An 18,109-nucleotide genomic window follows, 5' to 3' on the forward strand; every position below is an offset into this window, starting at 1 on the left:
GCAAAATTCCAATGTGAGTAAGTTTCCTTCGTATTCAGCTTATTTGTCCTATATTTCTGTTATCACCTCAGAAGACATGATATATTTGATAGCACTTTTCTTAAGGAATTTTATCCTTTTTAAGATCCTAAACCTCTCCAGAAGCCTTGTCCACACTGTGGCCAAGGTGATCTGGAATACCAATTATCAACATGATTAAGTGCTGTATTTACAAAGACGCTAGCACACCATGTAAGTGGGATGTTACGTTATTGTTTACTTTCCTTTCTTCCTCTCAGGATTTTCCTTAAGGAGATAGAAAATTGCATTGAAAACCCTGAACTTCTTGCCCGATGCTTTTTGAAAAGAGTAAGTAAATTCTTTTGCAGGTTTGTATGAATATCTATGGTTGTATCCTATAGTGCTCACAGGTTTACTCCTATCCTTTCATTCTGATTGCTTTGTGAATGAGGAAAACTCACATAAGTAGATACTCCCAAATTAAGCCACAGTTAAATAGCATGTATTGTGACATCTTAAGCTTTACCTGGTTTACTGACAGGAAGAGATCTGTTGCCAGTGTTTTAGCCATCTATTTTAAGCCCTAGTTAAAAAAAAAAAAAAGAGAAAAATCAGTGATCCAAACGTTTGACTTATTTTTTGTATCAGAAAAATCTGTGCCAGCAGACTGATGTGTCCCAGACACCATCCTACTGTAAATAAACAAAGAATGCTATCACAGCAGATTGCTCCGAGTGTAGACAGTACATCCTGTTCCTACCTTATCTTTATTTTCTCAGCGCCATTCAGGAGACTTACTCCCCTAAAGCTGGTGCAGCAGAGTCTACTACCTTCCTTGTGTGGTGAAACCTCACCAGCTCCATAAGACTCTGTGAGGTCAATTCCTTTACTTGTTCACATATTTCAACAAGCAAGTGGGATTTTCCCCACTTGTATGGAGTGGCAGGTTCAACTGTTTAAAAGCAGAGTGAGCTCAGTTTACGAGAAAGCATAAAGCCAACAGGCAGTGGTGGCTTTGGCCACATGCATGTGTCTTCATACCCTGTTACTTTCAGCTACTAAATTGTGCAACTCTCCACTGAGGGCTGCCAGTCATGTCCCTCCCACCACCCAGTTAGCGTGACTGTCCTGTTCCCCGTAACATAACAAATGGTGCTTATTTATATAACACTCACAGTGAGGCTCTACTAATAAGAAAAAACCTATTTTGGTTGGTTGCTGCTGTTTTCATAATCTGACAAAACTGTTTGAACTGCCTGTGTTTTGCATGGGAAATGCAAGAGGCAGGAGAAGAGGGAAAATCTGTCCTGTTCCCTGTAGGCAAAGGTACCTCCTGGTTCCACTGTGTACTACATCCAGCATTTGCTGCTTTTCCAGGATACATGTTGAACCTTCTTTTTTTAACAAAGTGCTGTATGAAATACAGACAGATTTGGATGAAACATACATACCCCAGCTGTCAGAGGTGTTAAGCACTGCCACATCTGTAAGTTTTCAATGGGAGTTATGACCAAATGATAATTCCAAAGGGTAGCCCCCCAATTTACAAACAAGTCAGGCTGAAGAGCATCATACAAATATAAATGCGATTATAAGTCCACTGTATTATTTTCTGTTTAACAGTGAAGCATTTAGAGCTTGAGTAAGTTACACTACTAAGGAGTATGTTATACTAAGATTCAGATGCTGAGCAGGAAAATATTGTGGCGAAATCATTATGCAAAATAGGATAAACAGTCTTTGAAGAGCGCAAAGCTTTGAAATCCAAGGAGCATAAAATAGTCTGTATGTTGCACATATCCTTGGATTTGGAGCTAAAGAGAAATTCCTGGTACAGAATTGATCCTGTAATTCTGCAGAAAGGTCAGATTCCATGTTTAAATATTGTAGCTTACGTCTCTCACTGTAAAACAGCTGTTGAGCCCAGTTCTCCTCACTATTCTACCAATATGAAATCAGCAGCACTAAAGCTGTGGTTCAGGTGTGAAGTGGAAGAAAAATCAGTCCCTCTGCCACCTTTACTTCTCAGTTTGTGTGGCATAGTCAAACAACACTAAATCTGTTGAATAAGAGGTTAAATCATGCCTTTGCTTTCTCCCTATTTCAAATTTTGCGCCAAGAAAGTGAAAGCCTCTCTCCAGAGATGTCTTTGCTCACACAGTAGCACCTTTGATGCAAGAACTTGCCCGTATGTTCTGTTTTTAGAAGAAGCCACATAAAGTCCAGAAATCCGTTATTTCTGTTGGACTGCCTTTAGGAGACACAAACAAAAGTCTGGTTGTATGTTTGCGTTCCCCATGTATTGGCAGCTTTTTATGTCTTCCTGCCGAACAGAGGCTTCTGGCTTTCCCTGTGAGTTATGACCGTGCTTGCTTTGGCACGGGGGAAACTGAGACGGCTGCTGTTCTAGGTGATGCAGAGTTCTGGGAGGATGGTCACATTGTTGTGGATTTACTCTGTCTGATCATACTGGGACTTTTCAGCCCTGATTCCAGGGCTGCATGAAAGCACCTTGAGAGCTGCAATGGGACACCCTGCTGCCCGAGTCCCTCTGTCCCCTGCCAGTCATTCCTCTGCCATCTCCCCACATGCTCTCCCATGGACATGAACCTTTCTTCTCAGGCAATGGCAAAACCAACCTGTGGAGTCCCAGCCTATTTTGTCTCTCTGGCTTCTCTCCTGGAACGTGGTAGCAAAATCAGGTGAAAGATGAAAGGGAAATGCCCCTCTTGTTCTCACTCCCACTTTGCCTGTCCTTGTTAGGAGATGATCTTCATATGACCTAAATTACAATTAAAGCAGCTCAACTTTGCCCAGGTGCCAGCTATTATATGATATCATCACCAAGATGCCTGATCTTGCCTAAAGCCCTGCACAGGTGCTCAGGGGGGAGGGATCAGTACTAAGTGCTTTGTAGGATGGGTCTTCTAGTGCTTTATCAGCAGCAAGAGGAACGCTGTGGGCTGATCTGCTAAATATGGGTCTGGGAAGAAAGCAAGCTTGCCAAAACAAGGCAAGAATACCCAGGAAGAACCAAAAGGTGTGTCAGGCTGCTTACCAGCAAGTGCCAGGTGAGGTGCTGGGCAACAGTGACTGGCTGTGACTTACCACTATTTACTTATTCATATTGCTAACCTTGGGAAAAGAGAGTGATTTAATAGGAGCCAGCAGTTGGGGCATGTGGTCATTCAGGGAGAAAGAAACCTTTGGAAAAGGAGGGTATCTGTGAAAGGACTGTAGTGGTTGAGCAGAAACCTGCGAGTTGGGTTCAAAGGGCTAAATTCTAATCTGAAGTAAAATTTATTCATAAATCAGCAATCAAAAAGATAATTTGAATTGTGCATATACGCTGCATGTGTAAAAGTGTATGAAGACATTGTGATGTAAATCACTGTGGAAAGGAAAAGCATTGCAAGAGAGATAAGCATGGTGTAAATGTACCAGCAGAGAGTCATGACCTCTGGATATGAAAATAGAAATGTATGGAATGTTTAAAACTGGGATTTGAGTAATTAGGTAATTAATTATTTCTTAGCATTTTAGATTCTGATCCCAGTAATTTCATCAGGAATTTTCTATTTCTTTCACTATTACAAACTTTAAAGTTGTATTTAAAGATGTATGTTTCCACCTGAGCAGGTGGCACTGATTTAGACAGCAGGAGATTGCGTTTGCATAGGGTGGTTCCACTATGACAAATTACTGGTAAATTGTTGATTATTGTACCTTTTCTTTAAATTAAAATGGGTACTTCTTTCTTAATCCTAATAGTGCTCTTGACTGTTGCTGTCTCTATTCTTCTTGCCCAGTCCAATCAGGTTTCTGTGGACCAGGAACAAATTGTAATGCTTGATCACACTTCGTTATTATTTTCAGTTTTGTGGGTTTTACCCCCTACTAACTTCCCTCCAAGGCAGCATGTACAAACAATTCTATTTGTGTGAAGAAAACACTACACCTATTTTGTAAGAGCACCATTAATACTTGATTGAGTTGCAACAGGGCTTTTTGCATTGTGTAATCCTTAATGCAGTAAGGTGTTGCATGGCATAGTTTTGCTTTCACGTCTGATTCATCAGGGAAACTCCAGCCCAGATCTGTGGAGTAGATTGCAGCAGTACTGGTTTCTTCTAGTAACTCCATACAAAACAAAATGCCTTCCCTGCACCAGGAATGTGTAGATACAGTCTAGTGGGCTGAAAGCACAGAGACAAGAGCTGGGAATTCCTGAACTTTTTTTGGCACTGTCTTGATTCGCTGAGGTCACATCCACCAGGATAGATGCAAGGATAAGAAGCTCCCAGATGGTCAGATACAGACGGCCCAGCTTGGGAATCTATATGATACGGCCAGCTCTGCTCAGATACCTGTATAGCACGGCCAGCCCTACTCAGGAATCTATATAGCACAGCTCTGTGGTCACCTGGCTGCAGGGCTTCTGTGCCACCGGGGTGCACAGTCAGTGAGCCAAGAACCTGGCAGAACTTGTCTGTCTATATCCACCCATATAGTCTGGGGAGCTTAAAATACACCTCTCTGGGCTTTTATAGAGATTGCCTTTGTTTGCACTGAAGTCAGTGGGATTTTTTTTGCCATGGTGTTAGTCAAAGGGATATAGTTAAAGGTAAATAGAAGTCAAATGAATCCATCCACTTCTAAGTCACAGAGGACAGAGTTTAAGCACTTCCTGGCCTGGGACATCAACAAGACAAACTTGCTACTGTTTTCACTAATCCTTGTACTATTGAGAGCCAACAGTATTTTCAAAGTGTTTTGAACATGTAAACCTTGGCTAAGTGGTGAGCATTGTTAGCAATTACAGGCCTATGCCAGTACTGTTAACAAAATTTACATTTCTAATGTTTATTTTAGTTTGTTTTCAAGCCATCTCTTCCCCATCTGGAAGATAACAGTTTTGCAAGTAGATTCTGTGTCTGCCAGTCTGCAGTCTCCCTGCTTTGTGCAAAAAGTGTGAGGAAAAAAAATCTCACTTTCAGGTGTATTTAGCTTTACAGGAGTAAAAGGCAAGCTTGGTAGCTTCAGTGTGTTTTTTACATACAGAGTTATCATCATGAATTAATGACTAATGTTAGCATGGAAGGTAAGAAAAAGTGTCACTCAAAGCAGGTGCTCTGTGGATTCTTTTTTCTTATCTTACTTAACCTCTCCTTTTCTTGCAGAAAGAGGACCTCCAAATATATGAAAAATATTGTCAGAACAAGCCAAGGTCTGAAGCCCTCTGGAGACAGTGTGGAGACAGCATCTTTTTTCAGGTGGAGTTTCATTGCAGACTAGCAGTGCAAGACCATCAAAGCTTGCTTTCCTTCTATATCTCCTCTCTCTTTAGAAAACTTAGAGAAATACCCAGACTTTTCCACATGCTGCTCATAGTGATGGCGAGTGCTCAGTGCGTGTCGAGGTTCTCTCTATGCGAGGCTGTGTGGGTAGAGCAGCAAATGGATTCCCTGACTCTTCAGGCTATACCCAAACCAAACAAGTGCTGACTTCTCTGCAAACCCCAGATGATTGTGATCTCATGAGCAGGGCCTGCCAGATTGACACCAAGTTGAACTTAAACATTATCTCTTGTCTAGATATATTTTCACTGTGGCATAAGTAACCTGGAAACTCCTATGCAGATGGAACAAATTTCTCTCTCAATTAATTCACAGACACATAATCTTTAGATTACCAAATGATAATGGTCTTGCTGTCTTGCCTGTGCTTCAAGAAACCATTGCATTTTTCTTCCCTGTTGTCTCTTACAGGAGTGTCAGCGTAAATTGGACCATAAACTCTCACTAGATGCTTATCTCTTAAAGCCAGTCCAGAGAATCACCAAGTACCAGTTGCTGTTAAAGGTAAGTTCTCCATGACAGTGCAAAGAATTCCAACTCATAGCTTGTTTTACTTACAGAATTGTGTATAGGCATTATTTTCTGAAGGACTACCTCAAAGAAATCCTCTCTCATTTCTTCAACAATACTTTGTAATGCTAAGTTGTAAAATGGTAACAAACAGTCAAAGAAAGGACTTCTATTTCAGAATGAGAACTGCTATTACTTAGCAGCATATATTACTCTTGCTTAGTATGTATACACATATATACACTGTTTTATATATAAAAAGATATTTTATGTAGTAAGTACTTTATGATCTTATTTATTGTTTTATTTATCTTTAAACAGAAATTGAATTTGAATTACTGGATTAGTAGATGATCTTACAGTTTGAAAACAGAAACTGATGCTTTAAATCCAGTCTCTGACATCTGTCTCTGTTTAACAAAACTCTTTCAGCTCTCTGAACCTGGTATTTGCCCATGGTTGTTACTCAAACCTCTCAGAAGGAGCAACTACTTTTTGGTGCTTCTGTTTTAAAGACCCAGCTAGGAAAAAAATGTCTGTGACTTTTCCATGGGGTGTCTTCATCTCCGCAGTTCTTAAAACCAATATTTACTGGTTTTTCCTTATGGCAAGGTTATGCAGGTGGATTATATGCTGTTCTCAAGCCTCTGGACTTAATCTAGTGTTGTGTAATGTCATTTAACTTAGCGTGAAATTTGCAATGAAGATTTTAGGCTGCAATTTTATTTGCTAGTTGCTACCATGTGCTGGTCAAGTTGTGCCAGTTTAAGCTATGTGAGGATCTGGCTGGCCATTCACTTGTGCAGTAATTTTGTGACCCATTTATTTAATCCAAATATCAAAGTGGAACATTAACAGGGATGCAACTTCACTGATTCCAGTAGATTTACATCGATGTAATACAATAGTAAATTTGGCTCTATTTTTTGAAACTATTCTGTGGGAAGGGAGGAAATGTCAAGGCCTTCAGAAGAGCAAGACTAAACTACACTCTAATTTCAATTTGAAATACAACTATAAATAAACCCAAGATTAGATCAAGGAGTAAAATTCTTAGGCAAAACAGGTTGCAGCCATTGGGGTGGAAGCTGGTCAGACCAGTTTTGTACCAGCAATAAGGCACAGATGTTTACTTTGTCATGGATTAATGAGACCTGTGAAGATGTTGCATCCCTGGCAGCAGGAGCATTTAAAAGTGTAAGAAAATGTGAGTCAGTGAAAAATTGTTAACAAACAGATGTCTACGAACCTGTGTCCCTCGAGTGAATCATTTTAGATTCTGGATCACAATTATTGCAGTCTTCTGGTTTAAATCCGTTTATCTAATATTATAAAGCAGCAGGCCCACTATACAGAGAGCAGGAACCCATTCTCATCCTAGAAATTGTACAGCAGGTACTACAGGAATGCATCCTGCCTTTACTTTCTGAACCCTGGTCACTCAAGCACTTCAGGAGAGATTGCTGCTATTGTGCAGTCCTGTTTTACAGGAACACAACTGCCTCAGCTTCTGGATTAAATGATTTCCAAACTCAAAATGTGGCTAAAAATGACATGACTGAATGAAAACCATGTCAATGGCCACCTTTGAAGGAGTCTAATTCTTACTATAATGAAGATCCCTAAAGATAGTAGAGTTTTTATTCATTCTTAGGTTTATTTCTGGGTCATAGTTTCTCTTGACATTGTCATCAGCATAAGGAAACAAAACTAAACTCATTGTACCATTCCAGGTGAAATGTTATTCTAATAATAACTTATTTCTTGATTTCTTCACAGCTTGCATTTCTGAAGTGAAAATTTCATCCAGACAAACACTTCTTTCATTCTGCTGTTAGATGTATAGGGCGGGGACAAGTCAATAATGATGAATAAAATGGTTATTTGGTTATCAATTCTGTCACTGAAACTATTACCTCATTAACAACCAATAAACTTATTCTTCCCTAGATGCATTTAACAAAGATATAGAGTCCAATTCTGATCTCAGGTGAATACTCGCTGGCAGTAACTGCTTTCAATACAATACAGTGGGGGAAAAACAATCTGTCCATCTGAATCAGGTTCAGGGCTCCTCTATAGGCAGAAGAGGCAATGCAGTTAATTTCATTAAAAATGAAGATTTTAATGTCTTTTGGGATTTGTGTAGGTTATAACTGTTGGTTACAAAAAGAGAATTAAGACTAGAACTCTTCAACCAAAAGACACATATAGAAATAAGAAAAGTCATCCTTGTAAAGAACTATACTACGCAAGGTAAGCAGCTGGCCCTAAATATTTGTAGCTCTAAAAAGGATTTCTCTATGTGAAGTGATTACAGAGATTGAGCCCTCAAAAGGTTTTGTTTGTTTCTTTCCTTGGGGCACATACTTTTTGATTTGTCCAGATCTTTGTCTATTGTTCCTTGTGCAAGGGTTGGAGCATGGAATAACTTCCCGTATTTCAAGCAGAATATAATGCTTGATGATTTTTTGCTCGAGGCCAGCATTGTTCTTCAAAATTACTATCTCTCAAAAGAGGTTTTCAAATTTGCAAATGTAGATCTGTACATTGTAGTGCAGAGGCAGAGAATAACAGGTGGGTAAGATTTTATAGTAACCTGGCCTATTTTTCCCCCTAAAAAAGATTAACAGCTGAAAAATATGTACTTTGTGGAACAAATTGCAAAGGTAAGTGGTGAGTTCTTTAACACCAAAAATTACATTGAGTTTCTTTTTTAGCAGATGTGGAGTAAAAAAACCAAACCTGGATGTAATTCCATGACATGCAAATAGTTCATTGCAAGTATGTCAGAATGGTCCTGTCTCATCTTAAATGAACCCCGTAAAACTTGGCTTCTGGTGTAAGTTTTCAAGTAGTTTTCATATCTTTTTTTAAATCAGGAAATGCTGAAGTGCAGCAAGAATTCAGAGGATACCGCTGAATTGGAAGAAGCCCTCGCCACAGTGCTTGATATCATCAAATCAGTAAATGACTCCATGCACCAGATAGCAATCACGGGATATGAGGTATTACTTGCTCTTGTTCCGACTCTGGTCTTGACCCATCCAATGTTCCTCTTGTCACTGATCACATTGTGTCTATGGCTGGTGCACTTTGCAGGAGCCTGTGCCACATTCTCGAAGGCTGCCACTCACTGGCATGTTGTGGTGGCCGAAATTATGTGTCACCATAGCAGTCATGTGGAGGTGGGGGTGTGAATGTGAGGAGGAAGTGGGACAAATGCTCTCATTCTGAGTAACCACTCCTAAAACTCAGTTGTAGGTGAGGGGTAGCAAGTGTGACAGACATAACTTAAGAAATTTTGGGGAACTTTGGCTGCTATGCAACTCAAGTGTTTCCAAATCTTTTGCACTTAGGGAGGAAAATTTGGCTTCCCTTTAAAGTGGGTGATAGAAGCCATGCGAGCAACTGGCAAAGTCACTATCTGAAAAGTGAAATAACAATCACAGAACAAATCGAAGGCCACAGATGTATATATCTGTGCTGAGTCTCCATTGAAGTTATATGACTTTCAAGAACTAGTGTTGCCTACATAAAACAAGCCCTTAAGTGAAAGGTGGAAATGACTGACATATAAAAGAGAAACATGCGTGGCAAAATGAGGCCTGAGGGTGACGTGGTTGCCTGTTTTGAAGTAGCTGCAGGATGAAATGTCAAGAAAAAAAATGTGCTGAGAAGTTGGATTCAAATAATTACTAGATCAGAGTAACAGGGTTCAGTCTGGACACCAGAAAACTGATATTTTGTGCAGAATGTGAATTCCCAAGAAAGCAATGGGGTCTTTACTGCCTGTGTCTGGGTGGGAAGAGTTATTCTGTGTTTCACAGGATGGAGTGGCTTCAGGAGTTTTAATTTGTATAGTTCTCTTTTGTGCAAGTGTATCTGCATCTGGTAGCTGAGGAAATCCATGCCCATTGTCAGCATTATTTTAGAAATGAATTTACCTGCTTGTTTGGCTGTATGTCATAGACCCACTGCTGTACACAGCTGGACATGCTCCTGTGAGTTGTGCATTACATTGAAATGAGAATAAAAGTTCTTATCCTGCAGTAGCTGTACTGGGTTGAATGTGAAGCAATGCCCACCTCATTAGATTACTGACCATATAGACAAGCTGTGGCGTCTGTGGATCGGAGAAACGTCACTGGTCCTAAGCATAATATAGGTCTCTCAAACCTGACAAAATTCAGTAAAGCACATACCTCCCCCCAGCCTTCTGCACAGCTCTGAGCTACACCTGTTGTGGATTGATCGATCTTGTGCTCTTGTGCTTTGTCTTTGCACCAAGAGCTGGGGTTGCGTTAAGAACATAGCATGAAGTTTTCCTGCTTAGTTTAGATTAACATTATCTTTTTGATAGGATTTCCATCTAATTTTCAGGTTTTCCAAGTTTTCTCAAGGTAGAAGAAGCATCCTATATTCAGATTTGTTGGCTGAACAGGAATAGATCATTAGCTTTTCAATTTCTCGAACATACAAGGTCAAACCCAGCATCTGACTGCCATTGAATATTCTTCAAGAGTTCTTTACTAATCTCTCTTCTGATGGAGCAGAAATCCTACATATTTTTGAATCTTCACTGAAAAAGAAAATCTTAATTTCAGTAACACAAAAGAAAATGCTGGTCTTAAAATGAAATATTTTATACTGGTGTAATTGGATGTAAAAAGTATTGTCAGATACATGTTTTATTTAAATGTCCGGAGACAAACCAGCAGCATAAAGTGACTTACTGCAGATAAGAATTTGTTCAAATATATTTAAAATATTACTGATAAAACCATAGAGACCTCTTAAGCTGAATGGTAAAATATATTTAATTCTGTATGTTTTATGAAAACAAACGTGGTTCACTTTGGTAGTCAGTTTTCCTTTAAGTTTTTCTACTCTTGGGAAGCTGTTTTGCTTTATTTAAAGCCAGTGCCCAAGCTCGTGTTCACTTTTCCATCACAGTGGACAAACTTTCCTTCTAGTGTTCTTGTTTTGTAAAAAGTTTTTCCTGGACAAGTATAAATGAAGGTTGAGACACATCTCTGCTGCTTTCGGGTTTCTTCACACTTTATTTTATGGACTTTCTAGGGATACATGTCTTTGCCATGGTGCCACTGTTCTCAGTACTTGGGGTGGTTTTGCTTGATGTGACTTCCAGAGTCGCTGGTTGCAGTGACAGCTTGCTGGCTCCTCCTGGGGTTTCCAGCAACTGCTGCACCAACTGGTACTTGCACATTGCTGAACATGTTACCTTGTTCAACAGGTTCTCTTTTGAAACAACCAAATCTTTATTTGTATTTGCAGGGAAGATAGGAATTTGTCTGTGTCTTTCCCCCCCTGCCACTCCTCGGTTACAGCCCATTTGGTTTCAGTAGTGAGCCTTTTCAGCCTCCTAGGTGTCAGGAGAAATAGCTTGTGAAAGCTTCTTTAAACCATTCTGCTCATGGCTAATTCTGAGTGTCTCAGAGGTTCAGTTTAGAAAGACTCTTTAAAGCCCAAATATTATTATTGCACACTTGGACCAGTCAACATGGGCATGGGAAGCTCCTGGATACAGCACGTCTTTTAGCTCCCAGTTTCTACTGTTTCTGATTCATTCCCAAAGAGAAAGATATTTTTCCTCCTGTGTTTCCCAGTTTAATGTATGCAGTTACAGCAATTTTACAAAAAAATGTTTTTAAATAGTTCTGTCAGGGATGGGCAGAAGAGCTGCTTCTGCAAGAAAGGTAACATATTATCCTGAGAAGAGGGGACATATCCAGGTTCCTATCCATAGAAATGTTGAGGTCATTCTTTTGCCTATTCCTTATTTTCAAACCTCAGAGTGATTTTGTACTCAGGAATTCAGAGAGGTTTTCTGTTCCTTTTCAGCTTCTGTTTTTGAATTTGACAGCCTTCCGTGAAATGTCAGATACTAGTCTCAAGGAGTAGGTTATTTCCTCTGCTTTTTTAGCTGAACCGAAAGACATGACGAAGTGGAACGTGGATGCTGTGTAGCACCATGCTGACAGCATTCCTGAGATGGTTGTTACATGATAATTGAATGAGGTCAAGCTGTGAAAGAGGATGAACCAAATAATTTATTCTACCTGTTCCACCTGTCTGTCCTAGGAGCTCAGCTGTGATGCCAAACAAACACCTCCCATAGCTCATAAAACCTCACCCCATCTTGTGGCCTCTTTCCCACACAGGCACAATAGAAATACTTACCTAGAACACCTTTCAGAGAAGGATATTATGCCAGCCAAAAAGCAGGTTTTGTGGTAGCTGATGCATGCTCTTAATTGCATAGGATATTCTGCTTCATCTGCACATGCAGACTTCAGGAGCTGAACTGTGGTGTAAGAAATTGCTAACATTTAAGTCTGGGCTTGTTTGGGTGTGGGTTTGTTTTAATATTTTTAGGCAAAGTCACAAGAAAAGTAGAGAAAAGCTTGGAAAACAGAACTTTTAGAGATGTTTCCTACTGTCATCCTAACATTTGTATACGATCCAGCCTGGCTAGTTTGTCCATGAGTTATGCAGCACTGAAGCCATTTGTATGCATCTCATCTTCCATAAACATGAGATACAGTGTACTAACAGGGAATAATTATGTTTGAGATAGTGATTCAATCCTCCATTTTAAATAAACTTCCTGTAGGACAAAATATTTCTGTCCACTAGCACACATTATCAGAAAAAGTGTCCTCCTCTCTATTTGCTGCCCACACTGAAGAAAGAATCCAGTCTTTTATTGGATTGCAGCAGATTGCAAACCCTCTCCACCCTCTTTCTCTCTGCAGGGGTAACCTCCCACATCACTTGCTCTAATCTCTGGTTTTGCCCAGGGATAGAAGCAGATTGTAGCAGAGCAGAAACTGAACCTGGATCTTTCGGAGCCAAGGCCTTTGCTTGGGTATTTGGACTATGCTGAGCCTTCAGAGGTGTCAGGAGTCTTAAAACCCATTTCTCGTCAGAAGATGCTTTCTCTGAGGTCATCACAGGGGACAGCCTGTGTGTCAGATCCAAAGAGGTCCCGAGACAGTCCTAACTGTGAATGGGGAGAAACTGGCAATTATGGACATGGAGAACAATGTGTTAATGGTTATATGGAGAAAGAACACAGGTTTGGCAAGGAGACGTGCTGTTGGGATTCCAGCTGTAACACATCCACTCTCCAACACAGGGATGCCAGGGCATGTGCCTCTGCCTGGAGGCTTAAACACTACAAGGGGCAAGAACTGTGCCTGGGATTACCCGAGATTGAATGTAATGTGGGCTCTTTCTTTTCCTTGCTTGCTAGGGGGATGTCAGTGAGCTTGGCAAGCTGTTGATGCAAGGTTCCTTCAATGTGTGGACTGACCACAAGAAGGGGCACAACAAAGTGAAGGACTTTGCTAGATTCAAACCAATGCAGAGACACCTCTTTCTCTATACAAAGATGCTACTCTTCTGCAAGAAACGGGAGGAGAACACAGATGGCCATGAGAAGACAGCTTCATACAGCTTTAAAAATTCATTAAAGGTAATAAATGTTGCAATGATGAGAGAAAAAGTAAATCTGGTGTTCTCACAACATGGGGATGTTTCCATGTGCAACTTGAAGAAGGTACACTATCTTGCAACACTGAGTAAATGAAAGCTCCCAATTAGTTTTGATCTGGAGACAGACCCAGCCATATGTCCTACAACTCAAGACAAGAACCTTAGTTTTGCAACTTGATACAAAGGAGAACCTTGTATGTTCTTGCCCAGCATCCTTTAAAGAGGAGCAAGACTGAATGGACCTACATCTCTCATCGTTCTGCCTATAGTCATCCTCCAAGCTCAGTTATATTGAGAGTTTTACTATTAGCTTCAGTTGAGCAGATATATTCCATGACGATAATAGCTACAGATAAATCACAGTGCAGTAGAGGTGCCCTTTTGTTTGCAACCATGACATTTCCAGATATGAGTCAGGACAATTTCTTTTAAGATTCACAAGTAGGCCAAATCTTCCCATTAAACTAGTTGGTGTGACACTTGTGACTTCAGGCAACTGACATGGTCATCAAGTTTAATGCTGCAAACTTATTACAGGGTAAACAGACAGGAATTGTAATAAATGTGGTTCAAGGTGTGAGCCAATTCATATAAGTGTTTGAAGTTTATTTCTGTGGAGATAGTAGGAATGATGATATAATCAAAGCTGTTTAAATCTTCAAATCTAATGCTTAGATAAATCAGAACAAGGGGGATGAACAAATACAGAAATAAGATGAGAAGCTAATAAGTATAGTGACAGCTGGACTTCAAAATTGTGGCTAAGAAATTTAAGAAATCTAGAATTGTTTTCTTCAATTCCTTGCTGCTCTTGCCTGGTTAGGCACTTACCACCTTGCTGAACTTTTTTTTTTCCTCCTGAAACGATATTGAATTTTTTTTTGTGTTGTCTGGATCTCATTAACACTCACAAAGCCCTGTTACATCCTTTCCCACTTGAACAGGTCAGTGATGACCTCCTCAAAGTGCCAATTTGTGTAGGTGAACAAAAGCCAGGATAGGCTTGAACCCGCAGTTCAAGCAAAAACAGCAAAGAGGATAAACTGATGATCAGACTTTAGCTTGTGTTACTTTTGAGCATTTACTCTTTTGCTTGTGGTGTTTTTTTAATTTTATTTTTCCTGAAACAATCAAAAAGAGGAATGATAATTAAATCCTGAGAAACAGTGTATTATGAATTATGCTTTTAATGACTCCCTAAGGTGCAGAAGTGAATGCAGCCTTTTAAGAACACTTCTCAGAGGACAGAGAGTTTAAAGACTATTGATATTTTCCAGATTCCAGCTGCTTCTTTTCTATTTTGAAACAGATGAGCACTGTGGGCATTACAGAAAATGTAAAAGGGGATAACAAGAAGTTTGAGATCTGGTACAATGGCAGAGAAGAGGTCTATATCATTCAGGTAACAACAATGCTTATTTTTCCAAGGAATATACTTCCTTTCAATTGAATTGTTTTTAAGAAAGTTTCCAGTTTCATGACTTTCACTGTCGTATATACTCAAGAAACAATAGCTTTTGGAAGCTTCATTGTTGTGTTTGGACTGAAATTACCAATTTATCATTGTGAAAATGGTCATGATTTTGTGTAAAAGAGGAAAAAAACGCAGGTCAGGACAGCCAAGCGATTGGCAGCATGCTTTAACCAGATCTGCTTTGCCTTGTCCTCTTGTGTTCTCAGGCATCTTCTGTTGAGCTGAAAAACACCTGGATTTCAGAGATTCGCAAAGTCCTGACAGGACAACTGGAAGCATGTAGAGGTAGGACCAAGTGAGATCTGGTAATGTTGCCTTCCTTCTGTAGCCATGTGTGACAACATGGAGCTGGGATGAGTTACAGTGCATCCAGCACCACCAGTGAAACCTGCAAGAATAGATCTTCTGTGTGAGGATCAGCTGGGCAGTTGCAGCATTGCTCAAGCCACAACCCTAGAAGCATCTGTTCACATCAGCGTGTGAGGAGATGGGGTTCCAGGCTTAACTCTGTGCCTTCTCAGAGGACCTGATGCAAAACATCTCCTTCCACATCCATGACTGGACACAGCAATTGTTCCTCTTTGTCCTGTTGTTTGTTTTGCTTTCTGTGGTTTTGGAGGGTATTTATTTTAAATCTAATTGCCCACCTTATGTTTTAAATGTCAGTTATCCCATCTTTTTATCTTAGTGACCTCCCTGTAAAATATGATTAATGATATTTCCCTCTCTCACAGAGATGTCACTATGATGGTGATTTGTGATGTGCTCAACACATGAATGATTGAAGCCTCAGGAGTACATAAAATAATGACAACCTTTTTGATGTAAGATGTTAAACCCAAGACAGACAAAGATCAGTTGGGTTATTTCAGATAGTAAGAGAATATAGTGATGAAAGCTATCGAGATACTCTTCTGTTTATGAACAAGAATGTACGGAGTCCTAAAAGCCATTTTTCAGGCTCTCTTAGAAGAAAAAGCCATGGTTGTGTCCAATACAGATATTTCCTGAGCTTTGGCACTGCTTCTCACCTTGACCTGTCACTTTCTGCTTCTCTCATACACACAGCTCATTTTAAACCAACGCAAGCAATGCCTCTCCATCTACATCCTTCGGATTCCTAAGCAGGCTTTGTCATAACTGTAAACTTGTGCCTGTGCTTTAACTTTAGAGGTCATCTTTATTTTAATTCTCTGTTTCAGAAAGACAATTAATTCTTACAGCCTCCTTAACTGGAAGGAAACAACTATGCAGGTTAGCCTCAGCAATTTAATCCAACCCATAACAATATACTTATTTACAATGCTTACTACTCAGATCTTTTGTTATTATTCTTGTCTTCATCCTTTTTCTTTTTTATTCTGAATTTCACTGTGGTCAGTCCTGCAAGAACTGCTGAGGAAAGTACTCAAGATTCTTATCAGTACAAGTTCAGGACTTGATCTAGGGACTCTCTGATCTGGTTTGTAGTATTTACTTCTGAAGTATAAAAGCTGGTTTTACTTAGGCTACTGCAGAAGGGAAGAGTAGCTCATGTAGTTCAGAAAATATATGTCTTCAATAGGATAGAGTGCTCTTCCTCCATGTGTGGTTCTAGGCAAAGAATATGAAGCTTGTATGTCACACAGATGAGCATTTGTGAAATCTTTGTAGGATACAAGACCTATATGCTGGAGTTACTAAGCATTTTCCAGAGGAAACTGCGCAGGAATTCAGACCGAAAGTTTTTGAAAACATTTATATTTTGGTATTCTTTATTGTATGGTCTTAAGATCATAGGATCCTAGAATATTTGAGGTTTCAAGGGACCTCAGGGCATCGTAGTCCAATGTCCTCCTCAAACCGGAGTCAGTTATTGGTCAAACCACGTTACTGAAGACTTTATCCAGTCTGGTCTTGAGAGCATCCAAGGATGACTTTCATCCTACTCTATAAGCAAAGTCAAGCTTTCCTTCACTGTGCAGAACAGCGACCATAGGACAGAAGTAGTATCTTATGTGACTGTTTGGGAAAAGGCAACGGGGGGAATGAGTCAAAGTCCTTATTACAATAGTGACAGTAGGAAGCAAATGCTTCGTCCTATCATTTTAAACAGTTGTTTCTATTTCCAGTGACTCATGAAAGAAGAGGCCTTAATTCATGCTTAATCCAAGATTGGGTGTTTCTCCAACTGTGCATTGTAATAAGAGAAGGAAGAGGGAGACGCTTGTTTGTCTGGGCTGTTTTTAATAACTGTTGTTAGGAGTTGCACAGGGGTTTGGAATGTTGGAGAGAACCTGCTGGTATGAATGAATAAAGGGCAAAGAAGGTGGCCAAAGGTATGTGGTAAGGTTCACTCTATTATTTACTGCATGGAGGAAACATGCCAAGCTGAGTCCTGCTTACCTTTACTCCAGGGGACTGGTGTCAGGTCATTCCAGAGTCTGGATCCTACATGTCACAAAGCAAGCTCTCAGATATTAGAGTTCATAGAAATAAAAAATTTGATGGAGTAGTATAGCAGTGTATACATATTGCCAGCCCTAGACAGGGACAGGAACCCGGCCAATATAATCGACCCGCCACGTATTTAAGGCCTGTTGACCCTGTTTTACCTTTTCCCATGGCCTATGTAATGCCCATAAATATAACTCTGTACAAGTTGCGCAGTGATGTATGCATGTTTTAAAAGTATATAATAGCAAAGGGGTTTGATTGTGAGCAGTATCCCATGCTTGTGCAGTTTAAGCTGATGGATGTCCACAAGCTATACACACATTTAGAGCTCAAGCATGCAGCTTGGCAGGCGTCATTATCTAATTCCCTATTGTCTTGTGACTCAAGCGAGTCAACTCTATTGTGCTCTTCTATTAACCCTTCATAAGGGGAAGCTTCCTGTACAGAAGATTTAGGGATAAAAGTTCTCCAATATCCTAAAAATCCCAAAAAGTCATGTAATTGTTCTACCACGGATGATACAGAAAACTGCTGGACTGTTTGCTATACCTTCTCTGGTATTCCTCTAATCTGTCCATGCCAAACTATTCCTAAAAATAGTACACTAGGATCTTTTGTCTTAGTTGGATTTATTGTCCTGCCTTGGTCCTATAAATGCATTTTCAGAAAATTTGTCAGCTGCTCCAGTTTCTCATTGTGAAACTGCCATAATCAATAGATCATCAGTATAATTGCAAACAGTAATGGTACCTGACCATAGTGCTGTATTAGCTGGTAGCTTTTGGTGGTAAATAGAGGGACTCTGTGTGTG

The 18,109-nt window shown here is 40.0% G+C and overlaps 1 protein-coding gene across 1 annotated transcript in view; it reads left to right on the forward strand.

The window, feature by feature from the left end:
* Window positions 1-18,109, forward strand: part of MCF2L2 (MCF.2 cell line derived transforming sequence-like 2) — a gene marked incomplete at both ends in the record, with an annotated part of 134,171 nt that overhangs the window by 92,377 nt on the left and 23,685 nt on the right. Inside the window, 7 exons of the mRNA XM_080349334.1 lie at window positions 279-348; window positions 5,181-5,273; window positions 5,769-5,861; window positions 8,750-8,875; window positions 13,147-13,368; window positions 14,698-14,790; window positions 15,069-15,147. Coding sequence (XP_080205460.1) covers window positions 279-348; window positions 5,181-5,273; window positions 5,769-5,861; window positions 8,750-8,875; window positions 13,147-13,368; window positions 14,698-14,790; window positions 15,069-15,147 — 776 coding nt within the window. The remainder of the gene's footprint in view (window positions 1-278; window positions 349-5,180; window positions 5,274-5,768; window positions 5,862-8,749; window positions 8,876-13,146; window positions 13,369-14,697; window positions 14,791-15,068; window positions 15,148-18,109) is intronic.

This window comes from Nesoenas mayeri, assembly GCF_963082525.1.
Source record: "Nesoenas mayeri genome assembly, chromosome: 9".
Classification (NCBI taxonomy): domain Eukaryota; kingdom Metazoa; phylum Chordata; class Aves; order Columbiformes; family Columbidae; genus Nesoenas; species Nesoenas mayeri.